This window comes from Phalacrocorax aristotelis, chromosome 5, assembly GCF_949628215.1.
Source record: "Phalacrocorax aristotelis chromosome 5, bGulAri2.1, whole genome shotgun sequence".
NCBI lineage: Eukaryota > Metazoa > Chordata > Aves > Suliformes > Phalacrocoracidae > Phalacrocorax > Phalacrocorax aristotelis.
In genome coordinates, this window is record NC_134280.1 from 57,312,778 (window position 1) to 57,338,146 (window position 25,369).

Below are 25,369 nucleotides of genomic sequence, written 5' to 3' on the forward strand. Positions count from 1 at the left end.
TCTTAGCTAATGGCCTGAATTAGAGTAACAAGGGAAGCACATAAAATTCCCATTACCGGTGTGCTGAGCTATAGTCTCTCAGCATCGCTGCTGAATAACCAGGCTCGCCAGGGTTCTGTCCCTTCAGCTCGCTCTGATGGTCTGACGGAGGGCCACCTCGCATCCGTTTGGAGTCAGGCTGAATGCCACAAAATTTAGGACTAACAGCGGCTTTGTTAGGGTCATCTGATGGAGGCCCAGTGAGTTGATGCTTCCTACGTGCAAAATGGGTGTGACGCTGTATTTTAAGCAAAAAGAGTTCAGCATTGGTTTTTTGGGGTTTGGGTTTTGGGGTTTTTGGGTTTTTTGTTTGGTTTGGTTTTTTTTCCTTCATTTGCCGTGTGGGATCATTCCAGTATAATTATTCTCACTAACCAATACATTGAAAAGGATAAGAAACAAGTTTTGGGAGTGAATGCCTGTAGGGGCTTGATATCCTGCTCAATGGACTTTAAAAGACTAAAAAGTGGAATCGTCTTTTATTAATAAAGCAGGGTGCTGTTTTCAGCAGGCAAAACTACTTTTAATTTTTTCTATTATTATTTTTCCCTATTAGTTTTCTATTTGTTTTTCTTTTTTCCTATTTTTTGTTTTTGTTTTTTTTTTCTTCCTGTTACTATTTTTCGCTGAAGGGGTCCCGGGGGCGCTTGAGCCCACGGTCCTGCCTGTGCGGGAGAAACGCCCCGCCGCGGCGCTGACGTTGCCTCCTACGTGGCCGTGACGTCAGAGGCGGAAGCCCCTCCTCCCGCCTTCGTGGCGCTCACTTTTTCCCCGCCCGCACGGCAACGCGAAAGGGGCGGGACCTCTGGCGGCGGCCCCGCCCCTTTCGCGTTGCCGTGCTGGCGAGAGGCGTGTCCCGCTAGGGCCGCCGTACGATCGATGTGGCCTGGGGAGGGAGCGGCTCCACGTCAGCCATCGCTGGAGCGGGATCGTGGCGGGCCGAGCTCCGCACCGGGCCCGACTCGACCGGAACGGGCCGCCGCGCTCGCCGGGTACGGGGCTTCGCGCCTGGGGAGCAGCGGCCTCGCCGCCGGGGCTGGAGGCGCGGGGCGGTGGGGGCTGGGGCAGTGCCGCCGGTCCGGCGGGGCCCGCAGGCCCGAGGCCTCACAGCCCCGCCGGTGTCTTCCGGGTGGTTCCCTCAGGGGAGCCCCCGGCGGCGCCCCAGTGGCGCCGGGGCTTCGGACCACCTCGCGTGTTCGGGTGCCTTCGTGGTGCGGCCTCGCGGAGGGGTGCTGCGGTGTTCCGGACTCGTGGGGCTCTGAATTCGTTGAGAGGAAGGGTAGGCGACCGGCGGCATCTGAATTTTTGGGGTTTTAAATCATGGATGAATGTGCCAGGCGTTTTGAGCAAAAAATCATCTGGAAAATCAAGAGGAAAACCTTCCTAAACTGGTTATAAGCACTCGGGATTTTTAAGTAAGCATTTTTACATTATATATTCTAGGTTTCACATCAATACAATTATGTTTCCTAAGGTAGCCAAGTTGAGGGTAGGAAGGCTCCACAGAGGGCTCTGGACAGGCTGGATTGATGGGCTGAGGCCAACTGTATGGCGTTCAAGAAGGCCAAGTGTCGGCTCCTGCAGTTTGGTCACAGAAACCCCATGCAACGCTACAGGCTTGGGGAAGAGTGGCTGGAAAGCTGTGCGGCGGCGAAGGACCTGGGGGTGTTGGTTGAGAGCCACCTGAACATGAGCCAGCAGTGTGCCCAGGTGGCCAAGAAGGCCAATGGCATCCTGGCTTGTGTCAGGAACAGTGTGGCCAGCAGGAGCAGGGAGGTGATCGTGCCCCTGTACTCGGCACTGGTGAGGCCGCACCTTGAATATTGTGTTCAGCGTTGGGTCCCTCAGTAAAAGAAGGACATCGAGGTGCTGGAGCGTGTCCAAACAAAGGCAGCGAAGCAGGTGAAGGGTCTGGAGAGCAAGTCTGATGAGGGGGGCTGAGGGAACTGGGGTTGTTTAGTGTGGAGAAGAGGAGGCTGAGGGGAGACCTTATTGCTCTCCAGAACTACTTGAAAGGAGGTTGTAGCGAGATGGGAGTCAGTCTCTTCTCCCAAGTAACAAGCAATAGGACGAGAGGAAATGGCCTCAAGTTGCGCCAGGGGAGGTTTAGATTGGATATTAGGAAAAATTTCTTCACCGAAAGCGTTGTCAAGCACTGTGACAGGCTGCCCAGGGAATTGGTTGAGTCACCACCCCTGGAGGTATTTAAAAGACATGTAGGTGTGGTGCTTAGCGGCATGGTTTAGTGGTGGACTTGGCAGTGTTGGGTTAACAGTTGGACTTGATGATCTTGATAAGGGTCTTTTCCAACCTAAATGATTCTGTGATTCGATGTTTCTAAGTTCATAAGGCTTCCCAAGGATGTAGCTGGAGAGCAGGAGTGGCTCTGTCTTGTATAAACTGTGTAACTTTCAATTTTCTTACACAAGTACACGGAAATTTTATTGCTGAAGGAGTAGCGTAGCACCTACTTCCGTGTCTGTGGGATGCTCGGTATGATCAAACTGTGATTTGAAGGCCTGTTGCTTTACAGCGAGGAAGGCTTGGTGGTGGTTGTCCCTGCCAAGTCTCCCAGCTCTGCATTTTTGAAAAGTTGTTTTCCACTGCTACTTTTCAGAGCCTAAAATACGCTACATGTTTTCATACTTCAGAGACCTGATCGGTGGTGATATTTGAGAGAGTTTCTGCAGTTGAGATCTTTGTATGAGTAAAGAGACCTGATCTACTTTTCCCACAAATCTACTTCATGGTCTGTTTGAGCACTTATTGGAGATGAAGGTGCTAGTTGCAGGGCTTTGAGGCAGGTGTTCTGGGTAAGACTATGGGAAAAGTATACACAAAGCTGCTGCTGAGGTGAGAAAACAGTAATATTTCTGAAAGTGAGTGGAGTTGTTTAGGCAGATATTTGTAAAGAATGAATTTGAAGGATCTAATCCTTAAAAATATAGAATTCATAACAGAGGCATTTTTTAAAAAAATGGTATTGAAATTCTTTTTTGTTGTTATTGTGGTAGTTGTGGTACTGTTTGAATTGTGGTGTTTTCTTGTGTAGAAAGAGGCTGCAGCACAACTTACCTGCTCACTGTTCAGCCTGAGGTTCTCTAGGTACCCGCTGGGTGAGAAGAGAGACCTTGGACCCAGCACCAGCTTGTGTAGGATCACAGCCGTTCATTCAAATGCTGCGACTCCATGTCCCACCTTCCCGGCTCCTTCCTCAGAACTATTCGTGAGCCGGGCTGGGAATGGGTGTTTGTTGGTCTATTGGATTTTGTTTGTTTTTCTTAGCCCTTCAAAAATAAGGTAGGAGTGGAGAGTTTACAGGGTTTGCATCTCAAAGATTGTCTGCACAGATAAAAGATGTCATGTGGGGTAGGAGCTGGTCCCTGGACAATAACTTCTTAAATTGGCATGTTACTGAAAGCCTTATATCTTGGAGATATGGAGGTATGAACTTAAGAGGAAGAGTGATCTGCAGTGAAAGCACAGCCTTGAGTTGGAGAGTTTTGTTTTTGTCTTTATGTGAATCATGACCTTTGATGGGGATAATTTTGTTCAATTCTGTTGGTTCTATTATTAGTAATAATAAATACATAAAGCAACTGTGCTTTTGCACAATATTGTAATTTAAAGTAAAAAGGCATCTTCCTTGTTTTAATGATTTGTTAAACTCAGTCTAAGACGTCCAGAAAATTAATAGCAATAGAAGCACAGAGAAGGTAATTTTGCTGAAATGTTTTTGATGCATTTTCTGTAGAAAATACAAAATTGCTCATGTAATAAAAAGTGACAATTTTCTTTACTGTGCTCGTCAGTATGGTATCATAGTGTCAACTGAGCAGTAAAAAAGCTTAAGTTTTTACATTACTTAAGAAAAGGAATAAAAAGTTTTATTTGATCCTAAATGTCTATTATATAAGGAAGAAACAAACATGAGAATGCGGGTTGTTATCTGAACTGTCAGCCACACAGCATCTTTGATAGATCTGTAACTTTCTTGTACTTTTTACTATAAAAATACTTCATTTCTGCATCAGTGTCTGGCGGAGCAGTTAGACAGTAGAGTTGAGCTGGTCTGAGGATCCTTGGCAAGTAAAAGGGCAGTCCTGCTTCCCTCTCCACCATGTTGTCTTTTCTCCCATCCTTGGTTTCTGCTCTGTTGGATCTCGTGCTCATCTTCAAAGCTTCCTTCATAAGCTGATTCAACTTGTTAAACAAGTCTAAAACTTTTCCCTTTTGTTTTTCTGTGATGTTTTCCAGCTGATTTTGCAGCCTGGGGCAGTTCACCTGGAGGAGCACAGGACTGCAGGGAAGGTAGTGGGAGTATATAGCCAAGATTGGGGGGGTGAGTAGATGAGGGAAAAGCTGCTGCTTCCGTTCAGCTGCTGTCAGGTGCCTGTACATTTCTGTTATCTCTGACTGTGCCTGAGTATTGGAAAGGTTTCTTTTGTTTACTTGTTGTTGGTGGTGTGTGTCTTTTGGAAATTTCCTGCTCTTCAATTTTGGTACTAACAGGCATATTTTAGTGTAACAGAAAATTGAGAAGGCTTTTGAATGTAGCTTCTCAAGAAACCCAGCAATCCCTTCAAATCATTAAGTCAGTTTAGGAAACATTTTTATGTTGCTTGCTAATAAAATCCATTAACTTTGGGATGGCTTTGTTTGCTTGTTTTTTAGGTTGTCTGATATTTGTGTCAAAATAATTCTTCCACTGAGAAAACTTTTGTAACCAAGAACCATGACAGCTGCAGAGAACGTGTGCTACACGTTAATCAATGTTCCGATGGATTCAGAACCACCTTCTGAAATCAGCTTAAAAAATGACCTAGGCAAGTAACAGACGGTGATTTCAGGGATACTCCATCCTACCTGAGTTATTCTTGTATTCTCTCGTTGTGCCTTCCTAGAATATCTTTCATGTTTTATAAACTCAAGACAAGTCATTTTGATATTTATTTTGTTCTGTTGATTTTTGAAGTGTGTACATTACTCTGTTTGCTGTGTTTTGAGAAACTTCATCATATTTATCTTACGCGTTTTGGTTTTGGGCTTTTTATCCCCCTAAGTCTGTGCAAAAATTTGAAGTCTTTCTCTGTCTTTCTGTTTGAAGTAATACCTGTTTGGGCTCAGGCAGATTTAAGTAATGAAATTATAAGCAAGAAATTGTCTTGTCACTTGTTCAGTGCACTGCTGTATCTTGCTGGTGGAAATGGCAGTGTTTAGTGTACCTATAACATCAGAGTGCATTGTAGTATCCTGGTATAAAAGGCTGTTTAAACTTAAGCTTTGAAACAGTCGGGAAATTGTTGAACTCTATTAATTCCAATATGTTGATCCTAGAATTAGGTCCAAACTCCATGCTTATTCTCTAAATATCTCTCGCTTCCTCTGTATCCTTTTAGTAGCAGTAAGGGCATGAATTTTGTTGATATGCTGTATTGCACTCCTTCAGAGAGGGTTTGTATCTTCTGCCACCGAAGACCAATATTCCTCTTAAACTGTCTGGGACTTGTTAGCCTTCCTGATTTAATTTCTTCCTCCTCTAGAAAAAGGAGACGTCAAATTGAAGACAGAGGCCTTGAAGAAAGTAATCATTATGATTCTGAATGGTGAAAAACTACCTGGGCTTCTGATGACCATTATACGTTTTGTTCTGCCTCTCCAAGATCATACCATCAAAAAACTGCTGCTTGTCTTTTGGGAGATAGTGCCAAAGACCACTCCGGATGGCAGGCTTTTGCAAGAAATGATCCTCGTATGTGATGCATACAGAAAGGTAGCCTATTATTTATCTGATTGCATATGTTCATATACTGGATCTTTATAGAAAGTGTATCATTTTCTGTTATTTAATATATTTGAAAATGGCTTATGCTCAGCATTTCCTTCCTAACTGTTTTGTCTCAGTGCTTCAGAGCTGGATAACCAACTCTGGTTATTGTAGATAACCAGCAGACCTCCTACCAAGGAATTTTTATATGTTTTTTTTACTGTTATGACTTAACAAAAGTTTAGTGCTTTTCATTTCCAAGTCGGTGAACCTCAGCTATGAGAGGTAACCTAATTACCATCTTCATAGTGTCTTGGGACAAGCCATGGTACATAGAAGGACGCTATTTTTGGAATAACTTCTTCGTAGTGTATTTGGGATGCTCCTTCACAAAGATAAGGTCCTTCAACTTATTTGGGAATGGGTTGGAAGCAGATGAACTAACTTACACTAGAGGTTAGAATCCAGTGTGCAGGAATGCCTGCAGGGTGAGCTTTCACAGCCCTAGTAATCAGGGAAAACACATACAATGCAGAAAGAAATAATCAGGCTTCCTAAGTGTTGCTACACAGAAAAAGGCGTTTTTAAATATTGTGGAACAGCAGTGTTTTAAGTAGGTGTTTCTTGAGAAGACAATAAGGTGTCATTGTGGATGTTGGGAAGTTGCACCGTGGGAAAGCTTAGTCTGAGAGAAGACTAGCAAATGCATTCATCTTAGCTTAATAATTAGGCTGAAGAGTCTGGCATTTCAAATATGTTTCTTATTGATTTTAGGATCTTCAGCACCCAAATGAATTCATCCGAGGCTCTACTCTCCGTTTTCTTTGTAAGCTGAAAGAAGCAGAACTCTTGGAGCCTCTGATGCCAGCCATTCGTGCATGTCTAGAACATCGTCACAGCTATGTGCGCAGAAATGCGGTTCTTGCAATTTACACGATTTATAGGTAAATGTCAGAAACTATTTGAAGTCATAGATGCAGAAGACCAAGGCTAGCTTTAGTGATCTGGATAGGTTTTGAGATCTCATAAACGTTTATCAGTCACTGGTGTGGTGTTTGGGGTTTTTTTTGTTTGCTTTTTCTCCTCTATCTAATGGACTTTTTTGGAAAAGCAAAATGTACTGCTGTTGCGTTCTTGAGTATGACTGAGGTCTTTAGATTGCAGGTTAATTTGTATGGGCAGATGCCTTTCTTAATGATCTAAATGTTATTAATGGTAATCATTGTCCACAACCATAAATACAGAAGAATCCTTTCAGGAATATGCATATATAAATTTTTTTGAGGCAAGATGTTCTTCATGTACTGCAGTTATATACAAAACATTATTGCAGTTGTTACCTGAACAGTGTGGCTGAATGTTACTATTACACAGAAATTAGTGATGGGGTAATGTCTTAGCTGTCATGATAACAAATAATTTTTAAAGCTCCTTGAGTCTGTTCACAGTTTCAAATAGCTACGCAAAAGTTATGTATCACCACTTTATGTTTTTTAAATTTTTGTAAACACTTGTCTTGAGGATATGCACTTAAGCCTTAGGTTCTACTTACCAGTAGTTGTTTTAATTATGATTTTTTTTTTTAAGAAATTTTGAACATCTTATACCTGATGCTCCTGAATTGATCCATGATTTCTTGGTGAATGAGAAAGATGCAAGCTGCAAAAGAAATGCATTTATGATGCTCATTCATGCAGATCAGGTAAGGATACTTGTCCTCAAACTTGTTTGGTTTAAATACTTCAAAATGTGCTAGGTAACTATCTAGCAGTTTGTTGGTAGTATAAACTATTTATATTCATAAAAACCCCATATATGGTAGAATTAACCCATTTGTGGAATATTTGGTACTGAAAAAGTTAAAGCAGGTCTTTAGTGTTGTCTTAATTTTAACGGAGAATTGCTGTATTTGGTGAAGGCGTAGGTCGGTACTGAAAAGTGTAATTAGTTTTGTCAAATGAGCTGAACCAGACTGAGAACCTACCTTACCTACTGTTTTATAGCTTTTGTTGTTGCGTGAGAAAGTAATGGCAATTTCTGTTTAGCGTTTTGGATTATTTGTTCTACAGACTTTTGTGCCTGATTACCATTAGTTTTGTCTCACTTGTTGCCATTTGGATTAATTTGCTCTTCAGGTTTACAATGATTTAGTAAATTGTTTTAAATTTCAAGTTGAAGGGTTGAATATATGCTGGTTTGTGTTTTGACTTTTTAAATTGTGTTTCAATTTAAAATGTAGCTGAGTGAGCAAACTCAGAATAATTTAGAATAATTCATCTTTTATTTGTATAGGATCGAGCTTTGGATTATTTGAGTACCTGTATTGATCAAGTCCAGACATTTGGTGACATACTGCAGCTGGTTATCGTTGAACTAATTTATAAGGTAAACGGAAAATGTTGTGGCACATATAAAAGAAATGTTCATGTTAGATTATATTAGACTGCTTTTTAAAAGGGATAGAATGTTGCTAGCAAACGCATTATAGCTAGCATTTCATCCATGTCAGGAATATGTCCTTGTTAGTAGAACTGAATAAGATTTGTCTCCTGAAACAACAAACTGCTCCAGTGTGCACGGTATAGAGCAATATGTCTCACCTGATTTGCTGTCATGTGGACTGTATATTATCAGACTGTTCTTCATGGACATGAGCAGGGCATCTGTTACAGAAGCTAGTAGAGGCTATGCCCTTCCTTTTGGTCTGAGATTTTAAGACCTTGTAGCATTGTATAGAATTGTCAATAATAACTTTCTAATAGCTTTTTTAATTAGATTTTTACAGCTAGTGAATGACACTTCTTATCTCCAGAAGAGGTTGTCACCTTTTGCTTAATTTTGTCCTTGTTGTAAGATGATGGGGCAGTCAAGCTATGCGACTGCTACTTTCTTTTTTCTTTATGCACCAATCATGCATTGTTCTTAACTAGGTCTGTCATGCAAATCCATCAGAGAGAGCTCGGTTTATTCGCTGCATCTACAACTTACTGCAGTCATCGAGTCCTGCAGTGAAGTATGAAGCTGCAGGCACTCTAGTTACACTCTCCAGTGCACCAACAGCAATCAAGGTATAAAAGTGATATTTTCAGATGTTTCAGTAGCTTTTAGCGCACTGGAATGAATACTGTATGCTGTCGTTGATACTTTGGAAGAGTGAAGGCTTTAGCAATATGAGGTATTTAACTCTTTACATGCGAAATGCTGTCTTAAAATATCTCTTAAAATTGGTCACAAAAAAAGACTGAGACTGTATTTTGCAGACCTGTGGCTAGTGGACTTCACGTCACTTTGGTAGGGGACAAGCTTGAATACTGTTGCAAACTGTTGTACGATAGTTGGTACTAGCCTGCAATTTTCCTGGCATACTTAGCAAAGCAGACTAAAGCTGAAGATTTGCAGAGGTTGAATGACTTTTGTTACTCATAAATGTTACTCTTTTCGGACCTGGGTAGAAATATAAAGCAGTGAAGATTTACATTGATTACTGACTGACTTTGGGTTCCTAGATTTATGTTTGTACAGCTGATTATTTGAGATCACACAGAAATTTTGAATTTGTATGGGAACTTCATAAATAGAATATGCAAGTCTAGATTTAGAGTAAAAGCACTGTAAATACTAGTTTTAAAAGATCAGGAGGAGTATTAATTCCCTTATTCTTGCTTTAGCATAGTCGTGTTTGTTGAGTAGGAATATTGTACGTAGAAGCTGTTAAAACCGTATCTAAATAGGCTAATGCTGGCAACTGTTTTATTCTCCGTTATATACGTAAGAGCTGACCCAAGGCATGCCAGGAAAATTATCTCTTTGTGACTTTCTTCCAATTTGATATTAAGTCGTGTATTGTAAGCTGATGCCATTGTGAGCCTTCCTGTGTAATTTTAGTCATGTGGTGGTGGAACTGCTGGTTTCTCCTCTTCATTATTTAAAAAATACTTTTGATCCCTTTAATTTTAGGCAGCTGCCCAATGCTACATAGATTTAATTATTAAAGAAAGTGATAATAATGTGAAACTGATTGTTTTGGATCGGTTGATTGAATTAAAGGAGCATCCCTCCCACGAACGAGTGTTACAGGTATGCGAGCTGCCTCTTTTCCTGCAAGCTTATTGAAGGCTTTTCTTTCCTAAAAGAAACTTCTGGGTGTTGAGACATATGGAAAAATGTACTTCTGAAGCTTATCTGTTGATGTTTATAAAAACATATTGGATGGGCTTTTATGTTTCTGACTTGCTTCTTTTATTGTCTGCATAAGAATTAACAACGGCAAATGCTGTCTTGATTGTAAGACGTAATGATGTAGCTTGCATGGTAGACTTTTATGTATGTGTAGAATGTATGAAATTAACACTGCGAAGCTTCTAATACCTGGGATGTCTGCTTGATTGTCAGTAGATTATATATTATTTATCCAGAAAGTCTTCGAAAATCATTGAGGACTGAAAATTAGAGTTGTATGAAAAGGAAGTAATTTAAAGCAGGAAAGTAGTTATAATTTTGTTACTGTTTCAGGATCTAGTTATGGACATCCTCAGAGTGTTGAGTACCCCAGATCTAGAAGTGCGCAAAAAAACCCTTCAACTGTCTCTGGAGCTTGTCTCTTCAAGAAATGTGGAGGAGGTAAAAATATATATTACTTTTGTTTCATTACACTGTTTTTTATTCTTTGGAAAAATATGGGACTTCATTTTTATTTGATCTTTTCTGCAGCTTGTGATTGTTCTGAAGAAGGAAGTGATTAAAACTAATAATGTGACAGAGCATGAAGATACAGACAAGTATAGACAGCTGCTTGTTCGTACATTGCATTCCTGCAGTGTTCGGTTTCCAGATATGGCTGCAAATGTTATTCCAGTGGTATGCAAATGTTTAATTATATTGTCATTAAATATGTTCTAGCTATACCCAAAACCTGGAGAATAACTGAAGCTGAGCTGTTTCTAATAGTGGCCTCACACAAAGCAGTACTATTTTTAATCCCTAAAGCAATACAGGACTCTTATGCTGTAGTTATTTGTCTTTTAAATGTTTTTTGAAGACCATGAGCTGAAGAGTACCTTTACTTAAAAGTGCGATAATCTGTATCATTAGAAGGACAATTTTAGGATTATGATAATTGGTAATTGTTTGGAATGTACTTAAGGTTGTTTGAGTTCAGCTTTGTTTAAGACGAGATACATGTTTTATTTTTCTGAATGTAGAAGGAAAATACTGTTGTACAAATTTAGCTGTGCTGCTGTTTGTGCTCACGTTCACTCTTTTGTGCTAGCTGATGGAGTTCCTTAGTGATAACAATGAAGCGGCTGCTGCTGATGTCTTGGAGTTTGTACGGGAAGCGATCCAGCGATTTGATAACCTCAGACCTCTTATTGTTGAGAAGATGCTTGAGGTCTTTCACGCTATTAAATCTGTCAAGTGAGTCCAAACTATGATATCAAACAGACATTGGAGCACCCTGTGGCTCACTTGCGTTGAATGTGTATTGTCATTAAATATGTACCAAAATCCTCGCAACCCATGCAAAAGAATAACTGAAGTTGAGGTATTTCAGGGGTAGATGATTTCAAGGTACAGCTTCCCTCTTGCCTACTTGTACAACAGATATATTGGGTGCTTGTTGCAATGAATGAATAAATTCAAATTCCTTCTTTATGATGGAATTGATGATTGTATTTCCAGTTGCTAGAGGGTAGCATTGTTGATGAAGGCCAACTCTAAAGTGATATATTTGTTAAAACAGAGCTACTAAGGGATTATTGCAGCAGGAATTTGCGCTTGTAGGCAACTGGAAATGCTTACTGTACATTTATTAGAAAACATAGACTGGGCTTTACAATCTGCAAATCTGCTTTATTATCTTTGAGAGCTCTGAAAACTGGGTTCCCTGATGGATCCGCAAAAGTTAAGTCGTAGGAGAACTTGTGTGTATCAAGACACCACTCCTGCCATTCTTTCAATACACGAGAAATTCTAAATCCTATCTTTATTGTCATCTCATCAAGTGGGGAAAAAGAATCTCTGAAGCTTTGCTATTTTTTCCCTAATCTTCATTCATGTTCTTGTTTTTCCTTCATGCTGGAGAAAATGAAAGGTTAGTTTGTCTCAGTTAACTGGAGAAATTACAGCTGACATTATTCGCGTACAGCAGAGTTATTTCATTATGATCATAATGGAATTTAATTTTGTGAATATCAGGATTAATACAGGGGAACAAATTTGTATCAAAGAATATATCTCATTTTATATACTTGTTCATTAGTTTACTAACGCTGACAGGATGATTGTTCTTGATCAAACTCGCTTTCTGTCAGTCATGTCATCTTGAATTTGTCAAGGCTGGCCTTTGCCACCTGACCTTAAATCAATTCTCTTGATGCTAGTTTATTGTGAAAGCATGACTTAAGTTACTGTTCTTGTCTTAGGATTTATCGAGGAGCTTTATGGATCCTTGGAGAATATTGCAGCACAAAGGAAGACATACAAAGTGTAATGACAGAAGTCCGCAGATCACTTGGAGAGGTGCGTTTATTTCGTTAGGCTAGCTCTTCGTGGTTTTACTTACTATTATGCAGTGTGTTTTCTAAGAAAAAGGTAATGTTATAAAATCAGGTAAGGTGCAACAGGGTTTGGAGCACTTGTGGTATGTAACGGCATTCATTTTTTTTTTTTTAATTTTATTATTAAGTAGCATACCTGAAGCTAGCATATACTGAGAAGAAATTATATCTGTTAAGAGGCGAGATGAGAAATTCCTTATTTCAGAAAATTATGGCAGCTTTAAAATGTGATATAATTATACCCTCTAACAAAGGACGAGTGTTTTAAGTCTGGATTGTTCTGAGGGGGATCTAAGACAATCTGTGCAATGCGAGCTTTATGCATGGGTAGAGGAGGCTTCTGTATATATTTCAACATCTGCCTATCTCCTCAAATTCTTCCAAAACTGTTGCATTGTAACTGGCCTTTTACTTATAAAAACCTTATCAATGCAGATAATTTTTATTAAAAACTTCTGCAGAAAAAAATATATTTTTTTATATTAATTGTGACAGGTGTTTCCGCTTTGTTTCTAGATCCCAATAGTAGAATCTGAAATCAAGAAAGAAGCTGGTGAGCTAAAACCTGAAGAAGAGGTACCTGTGGGTCCGGCCCAAAAATTGGTGACAGAGATGGGCACTTATGCAACACAGAGTGCTCTCAGTAGTTCCCGACCTGCCAAAAAGGAAGAAGACAGGTATTTAAGATTTAATTCTAGGCCAGGAGTGACTTGGTTAATTTTTTTTTTTTAAGTTGTGTTGTCTCTCACGCAGAGTTTAGTGGTTCAGGTAATTTCCTGTTTTAAGGTATTATGCCAAGTAGGTGATATCTGGTAGGAAATTGCCTAATTGCTTAGGATTTGTAATCAAAGCTAACTTAATCCTTATCAGAAAGGACATTATTAATTATGGTATCCCAAATTCTAGCTGATTCTTTATAATTTTTACATAAAGTCCCCTCACAATTTGAATTGGATAGAGATGTTGCCGTTAGATTAAAACATTTATTTTCTTAGTATCACCTTGCACTATTTAATACCTGCTATAGCTACCAATGAAGTAAACCAGAACAATTGCCATATTTCCTTAATTACTGCAGGTGGGCTGCTTCATCTTGACTAGTTATTATCATATCAGAGCTACAATGAAATTATTATACATCACACTTTTCACTCCCTGTTCTGCATGGAAATGGCTGTGTGGCTTGTGAATGTGTCTATATCTGGAAAATTCTAGAGGAAAAAAACCAGCTTGTTTTGTTGGTGCAGTATGGATGTTAAGGTATGAAGAGTAGTTGTCTAACGAGTGTCATCCAAAACTAGTTTTCTGATTATCATTTGTCTTTGCAGACCTCCATTACGAGGATTCCTACTTGATGGTGATTTCTTTGTTGCAGCTTCCCTTGCTACAACTTTAACTAAGATTGCTTTACGATATGTGTCACTAGTTCAGGAAAAGAAGAAACAGAATGTAAGTCATCCATTGTGTTTTCACTGTAGTTGCAAAGAAGAGCTGGTTGTTGCCTTTTTTGTTTTAAACAGATGCAAAATGGGTTAAGTCCAAAGTGAAGTGACAGTTACATAATTGGATAATAATGATTATTTGGGTCACAAACAGGGCCAACCGCTTCCCAGCCATTCTATCCAGGTAGTCTAAATCATACTGCTTGGTTTCTAGGTAACAAGTACTAGAAAAAATAAGTTCAGAGATTGTATGATTTGATTAATGTGCACGTTTTTGTAAATAAGTCAGAAATAAACACTTCTGTAAAGCTATGTAATACGCAATAACCTCCTCCTATTCTCTTTCCTTTGTCCATCTCAGTCCTTTATTGCAGAAGCTATGCTGCTGATGGCCACTATTCTTCATTTGGGAAAGTCCTCTCTTCCTAAGAAACCAATTACAGATGATGATGTGGATCGTATTTCACTGTGTCTGAAAGTTTTGTCAGAATGTTCTCCTCTCATGAATGATATTTTCAACAAAGAATGCAGGCAGTCCCTCTCTCATATGCTGTCAGCCAAGCTAGAAGAGGAGAAACTTTCCCAGAAGGTGAGCTACTATAAGTGTGTAACCATAAACACTGGGGATTTTTTACAGATGTTCACATCCAAGCAGGTCCCCAGAAATGTCACCATTTGACTGCGTGTAAGGTAGCCATTATTTGTGTCTTTGCGCTAAGGAATGGAGTCCGTTGTGAATTCTTGACTCTTTCTTTTCCTGCAGAAAGAATCTGAGAAGAGGAATGTGACGGTTCAGCCAGACGATCCCATTTCCTTCATGCAGCTTACTGCTAAAAATGAAATGAGCTCAAAAGAAGACCAGTTCCAGCTTAGCCTTCTTGCAGCAATGGGAAACACACAGAGGAAAGAGGCTGCTGATCCTCTTGCATCCAAACTTAATAAAGTAAAGTGAAAGTCAATGTTTTAATTATGTGCACTTTGTGCTGCTTATGCACTGGGTCAGCTTTGGGAATTGCAGGTTGGAACTGATGAACCAGGCTATGCTGGTTGATTGGAAAGACTCGGTATTTTCTGGTTAGGATCAGGAGAAAGAAAAAAGCCCTTGTGCTTAAAGTTGTTACCTTCTTCACATGGGAGGGGAAGTATAAGGGAGAGTTTTGGAGAGTGCTGAGCTGGTGGGATGTGGAGAAGAAATTAAGATTGTTTGCCCGTCTGAAGAGTATAGTCAGGTTCACAGCGGGGAGAGCAGGGATGTCACAAGTGATTAAGAACCCCTTCCTTTGGCTGCTGTATGCAGCGCATCCTTGTTTCATTCGTCATACATTTCTTTGTTGCTGGTTAGCAGGACCTGCAGAGAAGGTTCAACGAGAAGAAATCTCTTCTCACAACTTCCTGAAATACTGTTTTCTGGATGAAACTTGTGGTGATTGTTGGCAGTGTTTTTTCCTTTTTTATTTCTTTTCTTTTCCCTTTTTTCTTACCGGTAAGTTAGTTCTATGAAATTAAAAGCTCTTTGCACACCTGCTTGATTTGGAGGCTCATTTTAGAGTAGCGGATTTAATTGAACTTTGTTTTTATTTTTTGTCATTGTCTGACATGATTCCATGTTGTAAACTGGTTTATGAGACGAAAAAATACCTTAAACTCTTTTCTCTCACAGGTTACTCAACTGACAGGTTTCTCGGACCCCGTCTATGCAGAAGCATATGTCCATGTCAATCAGTATGACATTGTGCTGGACGTGCTCGTGGTCAACCAGACCAGTGATACTCTGCAGAACTGCACACTAGAGCTAGCTACACTAGGTAAGGAGAACTGGTGGAAACAAAGCAACCGTTGGGCAGCAGTGAGGTACTGGCATTGGCACCTAGTTGTAAGGGGTTTCTGAAACGCTTCTAAATACTTACAGATTTAGGCCACCTAGTTGCTGTTTTGAAAAGATGTTTCTGAATGCCTTTAAAAATATAGTTTTATTCCAAAAGGTGGAAGACTTGTATCTATTGGCACTGACAATACTATCTGATGATGTAAACCATAGTCAGATATGGAACTTTTTCATGCTTTTTTCACAAGAAAGAACATATTCCATTTCCCCTTCTCCCTTTTTTTTAAATATGGACAGGTTTTTAGATATACTTATTCCCCATTGTGCTGTTACCATAGAGCAAGAGGACAAAATCCAAATTGGTATGGAGCAAATGTCAGGCAACAGAAAGCAATCTGCCCTCGGTGGTTCTTGCACTCACCCTGAAGTACTTAAATACTGCGTTTACTCAGCTGTACCAGAGGCTTGCTTGAACAGCACTGAGGCTTCATTAACTTGTTTTAGGGGAGGGACTGGTGCAGATAATCCAAGAAGAGCAACCAATTTCCTACTAGTTATCTTCTGTTTTGGCAGTCAGGAGTTGAAATATGTTCATGACATACTAGGAGAACACGTTATATACTTTTAATTGATGTAAGTATGACTGGAGTGGCATAGCCTTCCTCCTAATCTTTGGTAAATCATTTGATCAGCCTAATGATGGAGATATCTAAAATGAATATACTTCTTAATGGGTTGTAATTTTCTATTTATCAGCTCAGTAAAGTGGAATTCTGTATTTCCCAGCTGGTATCTTCAAATATACTGCAAAAAACTGACTTGATGCATCACTCGTGTGTAGAGCTGATGCTGTTCATGCTGTGTTCTCAAATTGCACAGTTTGATAGAACTAAGGAGTCTTTTACGATAGCTTGCTAACGGATTAGGAAAAATACATCTCTTACTGTTTCCTGGGAGCAATTACGTTCAAAATCAAGGTGATACTTTGACCTGTTTATGAATAGCTAAGTGCATGTAATACCGGCTGTTGAACTTTGGTTTTGAGACACTTGACTGTAGGATTAGATATTATGTTGTCAGTGATTAAAACACAAAGTAGAGTTAACCATTTCCTGACTGTTAAAAATTTAATACTAGACTCAATCTAAAGCCCGTTTAAGTTAGTATTTAAATTTGTTTTCATTGGATTTTGGGTGAATACACTAATATTTTAAACAAAATTTTTAATGTAATGTAAATTATTTTGTTTCGCAGGTAGCAAACTGTAAAAAAAAAAAAATCCAAATCAACTAATATATTTATGGTAGTGTTTAGTGCAACTCTGTAGACATTAGAATTGAATTACAAGAAAAAATAAAAAATTTTGTGCCAACACCTAAACTCCTTGTGTACTGGTAATGTTGCCTGATCCCTACCTCCCAATTTCTTACACAGGTGACTTGAAACTTGTGGAAAAACCATCTCCTCTGACACTTGCTCCACATGATTTTGCAAACATTAAAGCTAATGTCAAAGTCGCTTCAACAGAAAATGGAATAATTTTTGGTAATATTGGTAAGTAAACAATTCAATGTGCAAAATTAACATTAATGTGTAGCATTTCTTAACCACTTAATGAGCTTAAAAATAATTAAAACACTTCATACTGGAAGAGGAAGTTAGTCTACAACATATTAATATTTTGTGATTTTTTTTAAAAAGTTTATATCACTTAATAGCATATCTATGAATTTGAAATGAGCTAGGCAGCTTTGCCTGAAAGACCAATACAGATAACTCAAAGTTCTGTGGCAACTGGGTAAAGCACTTGAAGAGGACAGAGGTCAGCAATGAGATTGAGCGTTAACCGTTGTTAACTGGCAGGTGGTAACTGAGCACTCTTATTCACTGCAAATTCACTTTTTTAAACATTAAGGGTGGTTTGTGTTCTATATTGCAGTGTATGATGTCTCTGGAGCAGCCAGCGACAGAAACTGTGTCGTTCTCAGTGATATTCACATTGACATCATGGATTACATTCAGCCTGCTTCTTGTACGGATGCGGAGTTCAGACAGATGTGGGCAGAATTTGAGTGGGAAAACAAAGTAAGTTTTATTCTTTGTGTGTTATTTGGGGTTTTTGTTGATGAGGTATAATTCTGTTTCTTGGTTCTACATCAGCTCATTACATCAACATTATCTCTTGTGATATAAACCTCATTCAACATCCATATTGGATGTTGGCCTCAAGTAACTCATTCTTTTATTGTTATCTTATCTGTTTCACAAGCTTAGTGATGCACTATCTAGTTTTTCCTTACAAAAGAGTTGTGTGCATCGAGCCTTACCTCCTGTAGGGAAGGTGTCCAAATTGCCTGGTGATTGCTGTGTATTTCAGCTCAAAGGTGAGATTGCAACAAATATAAGTTTATGCTGAGACTGCAGAATTGGCCTCTCCAGAGACTGCTTAGCCTCTCCAGTTCTGAACTACGTTGGTTATTTTTGTTGTGGTGGTGTTTTTTTTTTTTAATCATAGAATGTTTTGTGTTGTAAGAGACCTTTTAAAGATGATTTAGTCCAAAGCCCCTGCCGTGGAAAGGGACATCTTTCAGTTTATTACTTTGCAATACATCTGTAGCATACAGAGTGGTTATCAGTGCTACATAAGACCAACAAAATGGTAGGTACACTTAATGTTAAAAGGTGCCCAAACTGTTAGTTACAGACCTGTTAAAAAAGGGCTTAAGGGAGATAATCTCACACAACAGAGCAACATAATTTAAGAATAGACTAGAAACATTAAGATAGAATGGGTTACGCAAACTGTAGCCTTGTTTGCTGCATGGATTTAAGTTCCCTCAAAGGGAACTTGTGAACAATAAATTTCAATCCATAATATGTGCAGCCTTAGCAATTTGTAAACTACTCATATAAGATGTGTTTAAAAGCAGTTTAAACAAGACACACAGTAGTCAATGTGAGGAAGCCAGCAGAGCCCAGAGAGCTTTGCTGCTGGAAGGGCAATATGAAAGTAATTTTTATCATCGGTTGAAAGCAAGCTTTTGGACTAGATACCACTTTTTCTTGTGCTGGCAATGTGTAAACTATGTTCAGACAAGAAGTATACTGTTTGCTGTGGAGGGTCTACATGTGTAGAACCCTGAAGAAGAGATGGTTTCAGAAATTACTGAGATGCTAATTAACGTAATTGCCCTTTTTTTCCTTCTTGAAGGTTACAGTGAATACTAATATCATTGATCTAAATGAATACTTACAGCACATACTGAAGTCAACCAATATGAAATGCCTGACTCCAGAGAAGGTAAGCTATTTGCTTGAAGACTTTTAGACACCCTTTTTAGTGTGCATGCTTTGTTTAATTTGTTTAGTATTTTTATAAATATTATTCAAGATGCTTATTTACAATATGAAATAGTACATCAAAGTTTTTAAATGAGTGCTCTGAAATCAGTAAAAGCAAGTTAATGTTATCAAAATTCTGTGTCACTTAATCACTTCAGCTATTTCTTGCCCAGCTAGAAAATCAGAATGTCTGTTTTCATTTGTAGTAGCTAAGATACAGTATAGATTTGATGGAACCATGTTTTTATATAGGTTGGTTTTTTTGGTAGCTCCAAGTTCTTTCCTTCTCTGTCAAAGTTTACCTTTTGCCAATTCAGCCTTTTTGTTGTAAAGCAAAAAATAAATATATACAATAGCTATTTGTTTTTAAGATATAACATATATATAATAGTTATTAGCTAATATGCGTATAGTAGCCAAAATAGGTATAGCAGCTATTGCTACAATTTAGCTTCTTTATCATTTTGATGTTCTTTAAATCAGATCATAAAATGCCATCCTACCTTGTTTTGATGAGTATTGTAGATTGCATATCTTTCAATATTAATTTTAGGAAAAGGCCACCACTGTTTCCCACTGCGTGATTCTCATTTTAAAAGATGTTGTATGCAGAGAAAGAAGTTTAAATACTGATATCTGCCTAGTTACGCATAGGATGAATCAAAATGTATTTAAAGGATGTTTGCCTTTCTAAAGAGCTCAAATATGATTTTTTTAGGCACTTTCTGGTTACTGTGGCTTTATGGCAGCCAATCTTTATGCACGTTCCATATTTGGAGAAGATGCACTTGCAAATGTCAGCATTGAAAAGCCAATTCATCTTGGACCAGAGGCACCTGTCACTGGCCACATACGAATCCGTGCAAAGAGTCAGGTAACATGGCTTCCATTCAGGGCACTGTTTGACATTTTTAAGAAAATGTACTGAGCACTCTATAAAAAACTTGCAAATTCTTGGATGTTTGTTAGTTTCTAGTATTAGGTAAATGGGAAAAGTTTTAGGGAAGATGACTATAGAAACTTCAGCCTTAGTTTAAAAAAACCTATCTAATACACGTTTTGTGAGGAAAGAATGCCTTTTTAGTTAGGCGTAAGCATACCCTAAAACCACATTGTACATCTTCTCTCCTAGAGCATTATCATAAAATAGACCTTTGGGCCAAGTTTTTTCTTATTTTATCCATAGTACTGCAATTAGGGTAGTACACTTGATTTGCTCGTTTAAATAAGGAGCAAATGCTCCCTGAGGTTCCATGATGTCTTTTAATTTCATATAACAAGGAAATCTTATGCATATAATTGCTGTTTGCTGGTTCTTTTTAAAAACAGCTAAACAAAACCCAAAGTCTTTCAGTAGAGTTATTTTCTAAAGGTACCTCTATGAATTTGCTTTGGCTTTTAGAACTTTTACCACCTGACTAAAAAAAAAGTACAAAATTTGGAACTGTATAGTAACAAAACAGCTAGTATACCAATAGAAGCATTTTTAAACGTCGTACATTAAAGGGCTGCGTGCGAATTTCACATTTGTCACATAAAACCATTTAGTTTATGAGAAGTCATTGTAAAGATTTCAGAGTGGTTTATTTTAAGGTTTCTGATATGTTTACAGTGGCAGGTTTTTACCTAAGACTGCATTTAATTGTATATGCCAGCTTAGCTTCATCTTGAGATAATTCTGTTGTTGATTAGGTGGATTTATTTGTGCAGTTTCTTTTGAGATTTCTTCAGTTTCTGTGCAATATTAATATAGTTGTTTGATTAAATTATTTTCTATAGCTTTAGTGCACTGAGTGCTAGTATCAGCACTTGGACTTTCAACAGCTGAATTTCAGTAACTGGACTGACAGTTGTAATTCTTCAGTGGCAGCATACTTTCAACTGGTGGGAGGTCAAAGGATTTTTTTACTTTTCTGCCTTTTGTATTGGTAACAGATTTAGCAGTTGCTAGCTCAAATTTGTTTCCTTATTTCAATAATATATGTAGATGTAGCCTTTATCTAGTGTTAAGAAGGTGTGCGCTATAATGAATATAAATAAATGAACAGTTAGAAATACTTTAATTTCCATGCCACTAACTTCATAGGTTTCTGTATATAGAACTTCCATTTTAACATAGATAAAGTTATTTTGAGGTATCTGTGTCATGAATGTCTCTCTTCTTTTCTTTACAGGGAATGGCCCTGAGTCTTGGAGATAAGATCAATCTCTCTCAGAAGAAAACAAGTTTATAAATTTTACCTAATGTCTTTTCAGGTCTTTTACAATTTAACCTTAGGTATGTGGCTTTTGGGATCCAGAACATCTTATACTCTTCACTGTTCTGTAATTGTAGAAGCCAAGCTTTTGAGCTGAAAGCATTCCAGCAGAGAATTTATAGGTTCTCCATGATTGATACTGAGCAAAATTTTAAATCTCCAGGCTTTTTTTCTTTGTCCTGGAAGTCATGTTTTCTTTGTCTCTAATATATACTGATGTTCACAGTACAATAAACAGATTATGCCAGTACTGCTGTGTCTGTAAATTATAAGCTCTGTTATTTGATCAGTATTGAATATCTGGTAGGGATATTATGATACTCTTAAGTGGGAGTGTGTTTACAATAGTGACTAGGCCTGAATTGTGTTAATGTGTGATCATGACTCTTAAAATACTCTGGTATACCTAGGAGAATATATATATATTTGCCAACTAAATCAGAGGCTGTATGTTCTAAATGGTTAGCTTAGTAATATCATCACTTGACACAGCCAAGCTTGTAATATCAGAAAAGAGATTGTCAAAATTCAGCTCTTTCCAGCAAGGAGTAGAACCTTAAACTTTGTTTCTGAAATGCTTTCCTAATAGCGTTACCATGAGTAACATAACATTGTTCGTGGTGTTCTTATTTTTTAGTTACTACAGAAAAGACAGCCAAGTGCAATATTAAAACTGTAGCAGTGTAAGCAGTATTTTCAGTGAATGCAGCCATTAGCCACATCTCTAAGCTCAGGAAGGAAGGATTCAGACTGATTATGATCTTGTAGTGAATTGAATCAAGCTGAGGAATTGCGGAAAGGGAAGAGTTGTGAGTGAAGGTCAGGTCAGGATGTGGAAGTGAGTTAACACCATTTGCCTACTAAATGTTATGCAAATTAGCAGTAGGTTAAAAAATATAACCATTAGATTGAAAATACTTTTAGCTGAATCTGTTAAGCATTAATTCTAAACTTAAATTGTTGCAAGCCATTAATTCTACAGAAGAGTCCCCAGAGTCAATGCTACTCTTCAGCTGGCAGAAAGTCCTGCTGCTGAAGTTCAACAGCTGTGTCCTGCTCTACTAGGACAGAAGAGAATGGAGTTAGTATCCTAAGTAGCTGAATCCCAAAACATTTAAGGCCTCAGTGAGGCCCCACCTGTTTTCCACTCTGAATAAGCACAGAAAGGAGCACACATGTGAATTCTGAAATGAAAGAGGTCTAGGCTGCGCTATTTTATCTGGCTAAAGGATAGCCCTAGAAGTACAATGTAAAAACTGAGCTAATAAGTGACATTTATATAAATACTTCATTATCTGTTCCTCGCAATACTACTTCTTGCCAGCTAGCTTTGGTCTGTTCTTATAAGCGTTAGGTTCACTTTTCATTCCAATCCTGTACTTAAGCGTAGGTGCTAAAAGAAAATAGCTTGCCCATAGTAAAAAATGGGGCAGATCTGTCAACAGCTAAAGGTTTGCACTGATACAGCTGTACAGTTCTGAATTTTTATTACATAAAAATCATAAAATCAGTAGAAGTCTGCTGGCAGTAGTTACCTTCTAAGCCATTAGCCATCAAAGGAACGTTGTATCTAACACTACCAAAGTCTGTGTTACTGTACTCCAATGTGCACAAGTCTGTTACAGACAAGCCTGTACACCTGCTAAGGCTATGTCTTCTGTTAAATATTCTAGATTTGAAATATGTGACTTCCAAAGCTATGATGTGTTTATTTTATTATTTTCTCATAGGCACACACCTCATGCTTACTACATATAATAAGAAAAAGGAAGGGGTCTTAGATAAGCAAGGCTGTTGCCATGATTTCGTCTGAGCAGAGAGAAAACCTTGAAAGTAGCTTCTGAAGGCACTGATTACCTTCTGGACTTCTGTGAGCATTGATTATGGTCATGAAACGTACAGGTCAGAGTAATGTATGTTTCAGGTATAAATAGTAGATACTGTGGACACTATTATGACAATGGGGTTTTTAAAACCTTTACCTGCTATAGTGGGGGGTATCCAGCTCTTGCACACCAGTAGATGTAGAGACAGTAAATCAGTAAGACAGATAGTGCAAATGTTGCTGAGGGACCTGTTTTGCATGTTTTGAAATCCCATTTTGGTTCTGCCGCTATTTTGCTTTCTAATGAAAGCTCCGACTCATGCATCACATGATACTGGCAGGAGCTGAAGCTCTGGATATGCAGGTCTGCCTTGATAATGAAGTTATGTCTCTACATGAATCTCACAGCAGTTGTATTGCAATCTGTGAACTTGTGCCAGATTCATAGTGATCTGGTAGAGATAAGCAGAATGTGTTCTTAATTGCAAATCTCTGGGGCGGGAGGGGGGTAATGGGAGAAAAGCATAGAACTATGTTGCATGTACTCGCCCTCCTGTGAAATTCCGTGGATTATTGGTATGCTGCCTGGGGGTGCGTAGCAGGGATTTTATTCTCCAATCACTTTGAGCCAAACAAGAGAGAAGAAAATTGGAGGACTCCAGTGAACGGTTTCACCCCTGCAAAGACATTGTGATTAGCAGGACACTAAAGAGATTGAGTCATAGCTGTGTGCATACTGACTGGTGTGAATGAGATGGATTTGCTGACCGCAGCCAAGGAAAGGATGTTTTTGGAGAAGGAGAATGACTTCCTGTATCTGCTATTGAAGCCCTGTTTCAGTCACAATCTGCTATCCTCATGGGAAAATAGAAAAACATCCTGGCATGTCAGATATCCATATTTCATGTGTCTTAGTCAGCTGGGAGGGCACATAATTTAACTTTGTTTAGGATATCTATTGCTGTCAGAACTTTATGCAAGGACATGAAAACACCTGTTCAGCAGAAGCTGCCATGACTTTAGGATTCATTTTCCACCTGTCATGCTTTTCAGTAGGCTCTCCTGCAGAACTGGTCGAGGTTTTTATTGGTGGCACGCATTTTTTCAGTAGCCTGAACATGAAAAAAAAGTTAGGTGCATGTTTCATGTCTATATTTCAGAGATTAAATTCTTTTATATATCCTATTGTATTTTGGCTAAGCTTTTGCTCAGTAGCTCAGATAATAGACTGATTTTTGGTTTAGAGCACCTTTTTCTGAAAGAGCTTTTTGCCCTAAAGAAAGACTGACTGAGAGGTTTCCTGTGTCTGCCTGTGTACACAGACAGGCTTCTCAAGCTGCATTGTTTGAGAGTGGTGGTCCACTGGTCTTCAGCTGCTCCTGGGCAGGCCCGTGTAGTCAGTTCCCTTGTCACTGCTTAAAAAACCCTGTACTTGTGACAACTACCACAACCACTTACAGGGAGAGGAAATAGGAGGAATGTTGATGTATGATCGTCGTGGTTTCCATAAGGGTGAGCAAATAGGAGACCTGAGAACCACAGATTCACCACTGATCACTTCAAGAATTGCTGCTCTGAGGAGAACAGGAACTCTTAAATAATTGCTGTTGAAGTGCTTGATCAACATTAATAGGGTGCAAAACATTCCTAGATGGTAGAGACCTGTTCTGCATATACAAAGGAATATCTTGCACAGACCATCCTACTTTAGAATCCACTTACAGCTTTTTCATTGCAGCAAAACTTAGTAAAAGCTGTATAACTGTAAAGTTACAGTCATAAAACTGTAAGTAAGTTAAAGGCTGTATAACTGCTTAGTAAAAGTGTATAGCTGTGCCTGTGCTGTATTGTTCAAAGCACTGTACAAGGAGGTTACTAACCTATTTTCTGAGCAGCAGTCAGTATGTATTGCGTACCCTATGCTTGGGTAAGGTAGCGTTTTTCTACAACTCTGATTTCAGAAACTTGGATAAGAATAGGAATAAATTCCCAGCAGGAGTAAATGGAGCAAGAAAACTTGTTGCTTTTCCATTAAAAGTTTTTGAAAGTCGTTGCATGATGCAGTGCTGGCATAGCAGGAAGCTGGTTTCTCTGATGTCCCTGCTCCTAACATAGAGCAAGTCAGGGGCAAATTTCTTTATTCAGGGACCAATGAGGATTTATATTTCTGTCCTATTTAGATGATACATGAGAAGCAGGAATGTTTATCTGATGACAGCCGTGATAAAGGCAACTCTCAGTTATCTAGGAGAGGAGGGGGTCATCCCAAGAAAACACGAAGGTAGGTAATATGAAACAAAAATAAATCAGGTCA

The 25,369-nt window shown here is 38.7% G+C and overlaps 1 protein-coding gene across 2 annotated transcripts; it reads left to right on the plus strand.

The window, feature by feature from the left end:
* Positions 1-876: 876 nt before the first annotated feature.
* Positions 877-21,480, plus strand: COPB1 (coat protein complex I subunit beta 1). 2 transcript variants are annotated; one of them, XM_075094727.1, is made up of 22 exons: positions 877-1,031; positions 4,714-4,865; positions 5,583-5,812; positions 6,581-6,750; positions 7,394-7,508; positions 8,099-8,191; positions 8,737-8,874; positions 9,764-9,883; positions 10,319-10,426; positions 10,517-10,663; positions 11,076-11,221; positions 12,229-12,325; positions 12,880-13,040; positions 13,692-13,812; positions 14,167-14,394; positions 14,569-14,748; positions 15,466-15,610; positions 17,065-17,184; positions 17,570-17,715; positions 18,842-18,931; positions 19,691-19,846; positions 21,147-21,480. In XM_075094727.1, the coding sequence occupies exons 2-22, from the start codon at positions 4,775-4,777 to the stop codon at positions 21,204-21,206; spliced, it is 2,862 nt and encodes a 953-aa protein (XP_074950828.1). In that variant the 5' UTR covers positions 877-1,031; positions 4,714-4,774; the 3' UTR covers positions 21,207-21,480. The 2 variants fall into 2 exon arrangements, with proteins under 2 accessions (XP_074950828.1, XP_074950829.1); XM_075094728.1 differs by lacking the exon at positions 877-1,031 and adding an exon at positions 1,138-1,454.
* Positions 21,481-25,369: the final 3,889 nt, after the last annotated feature.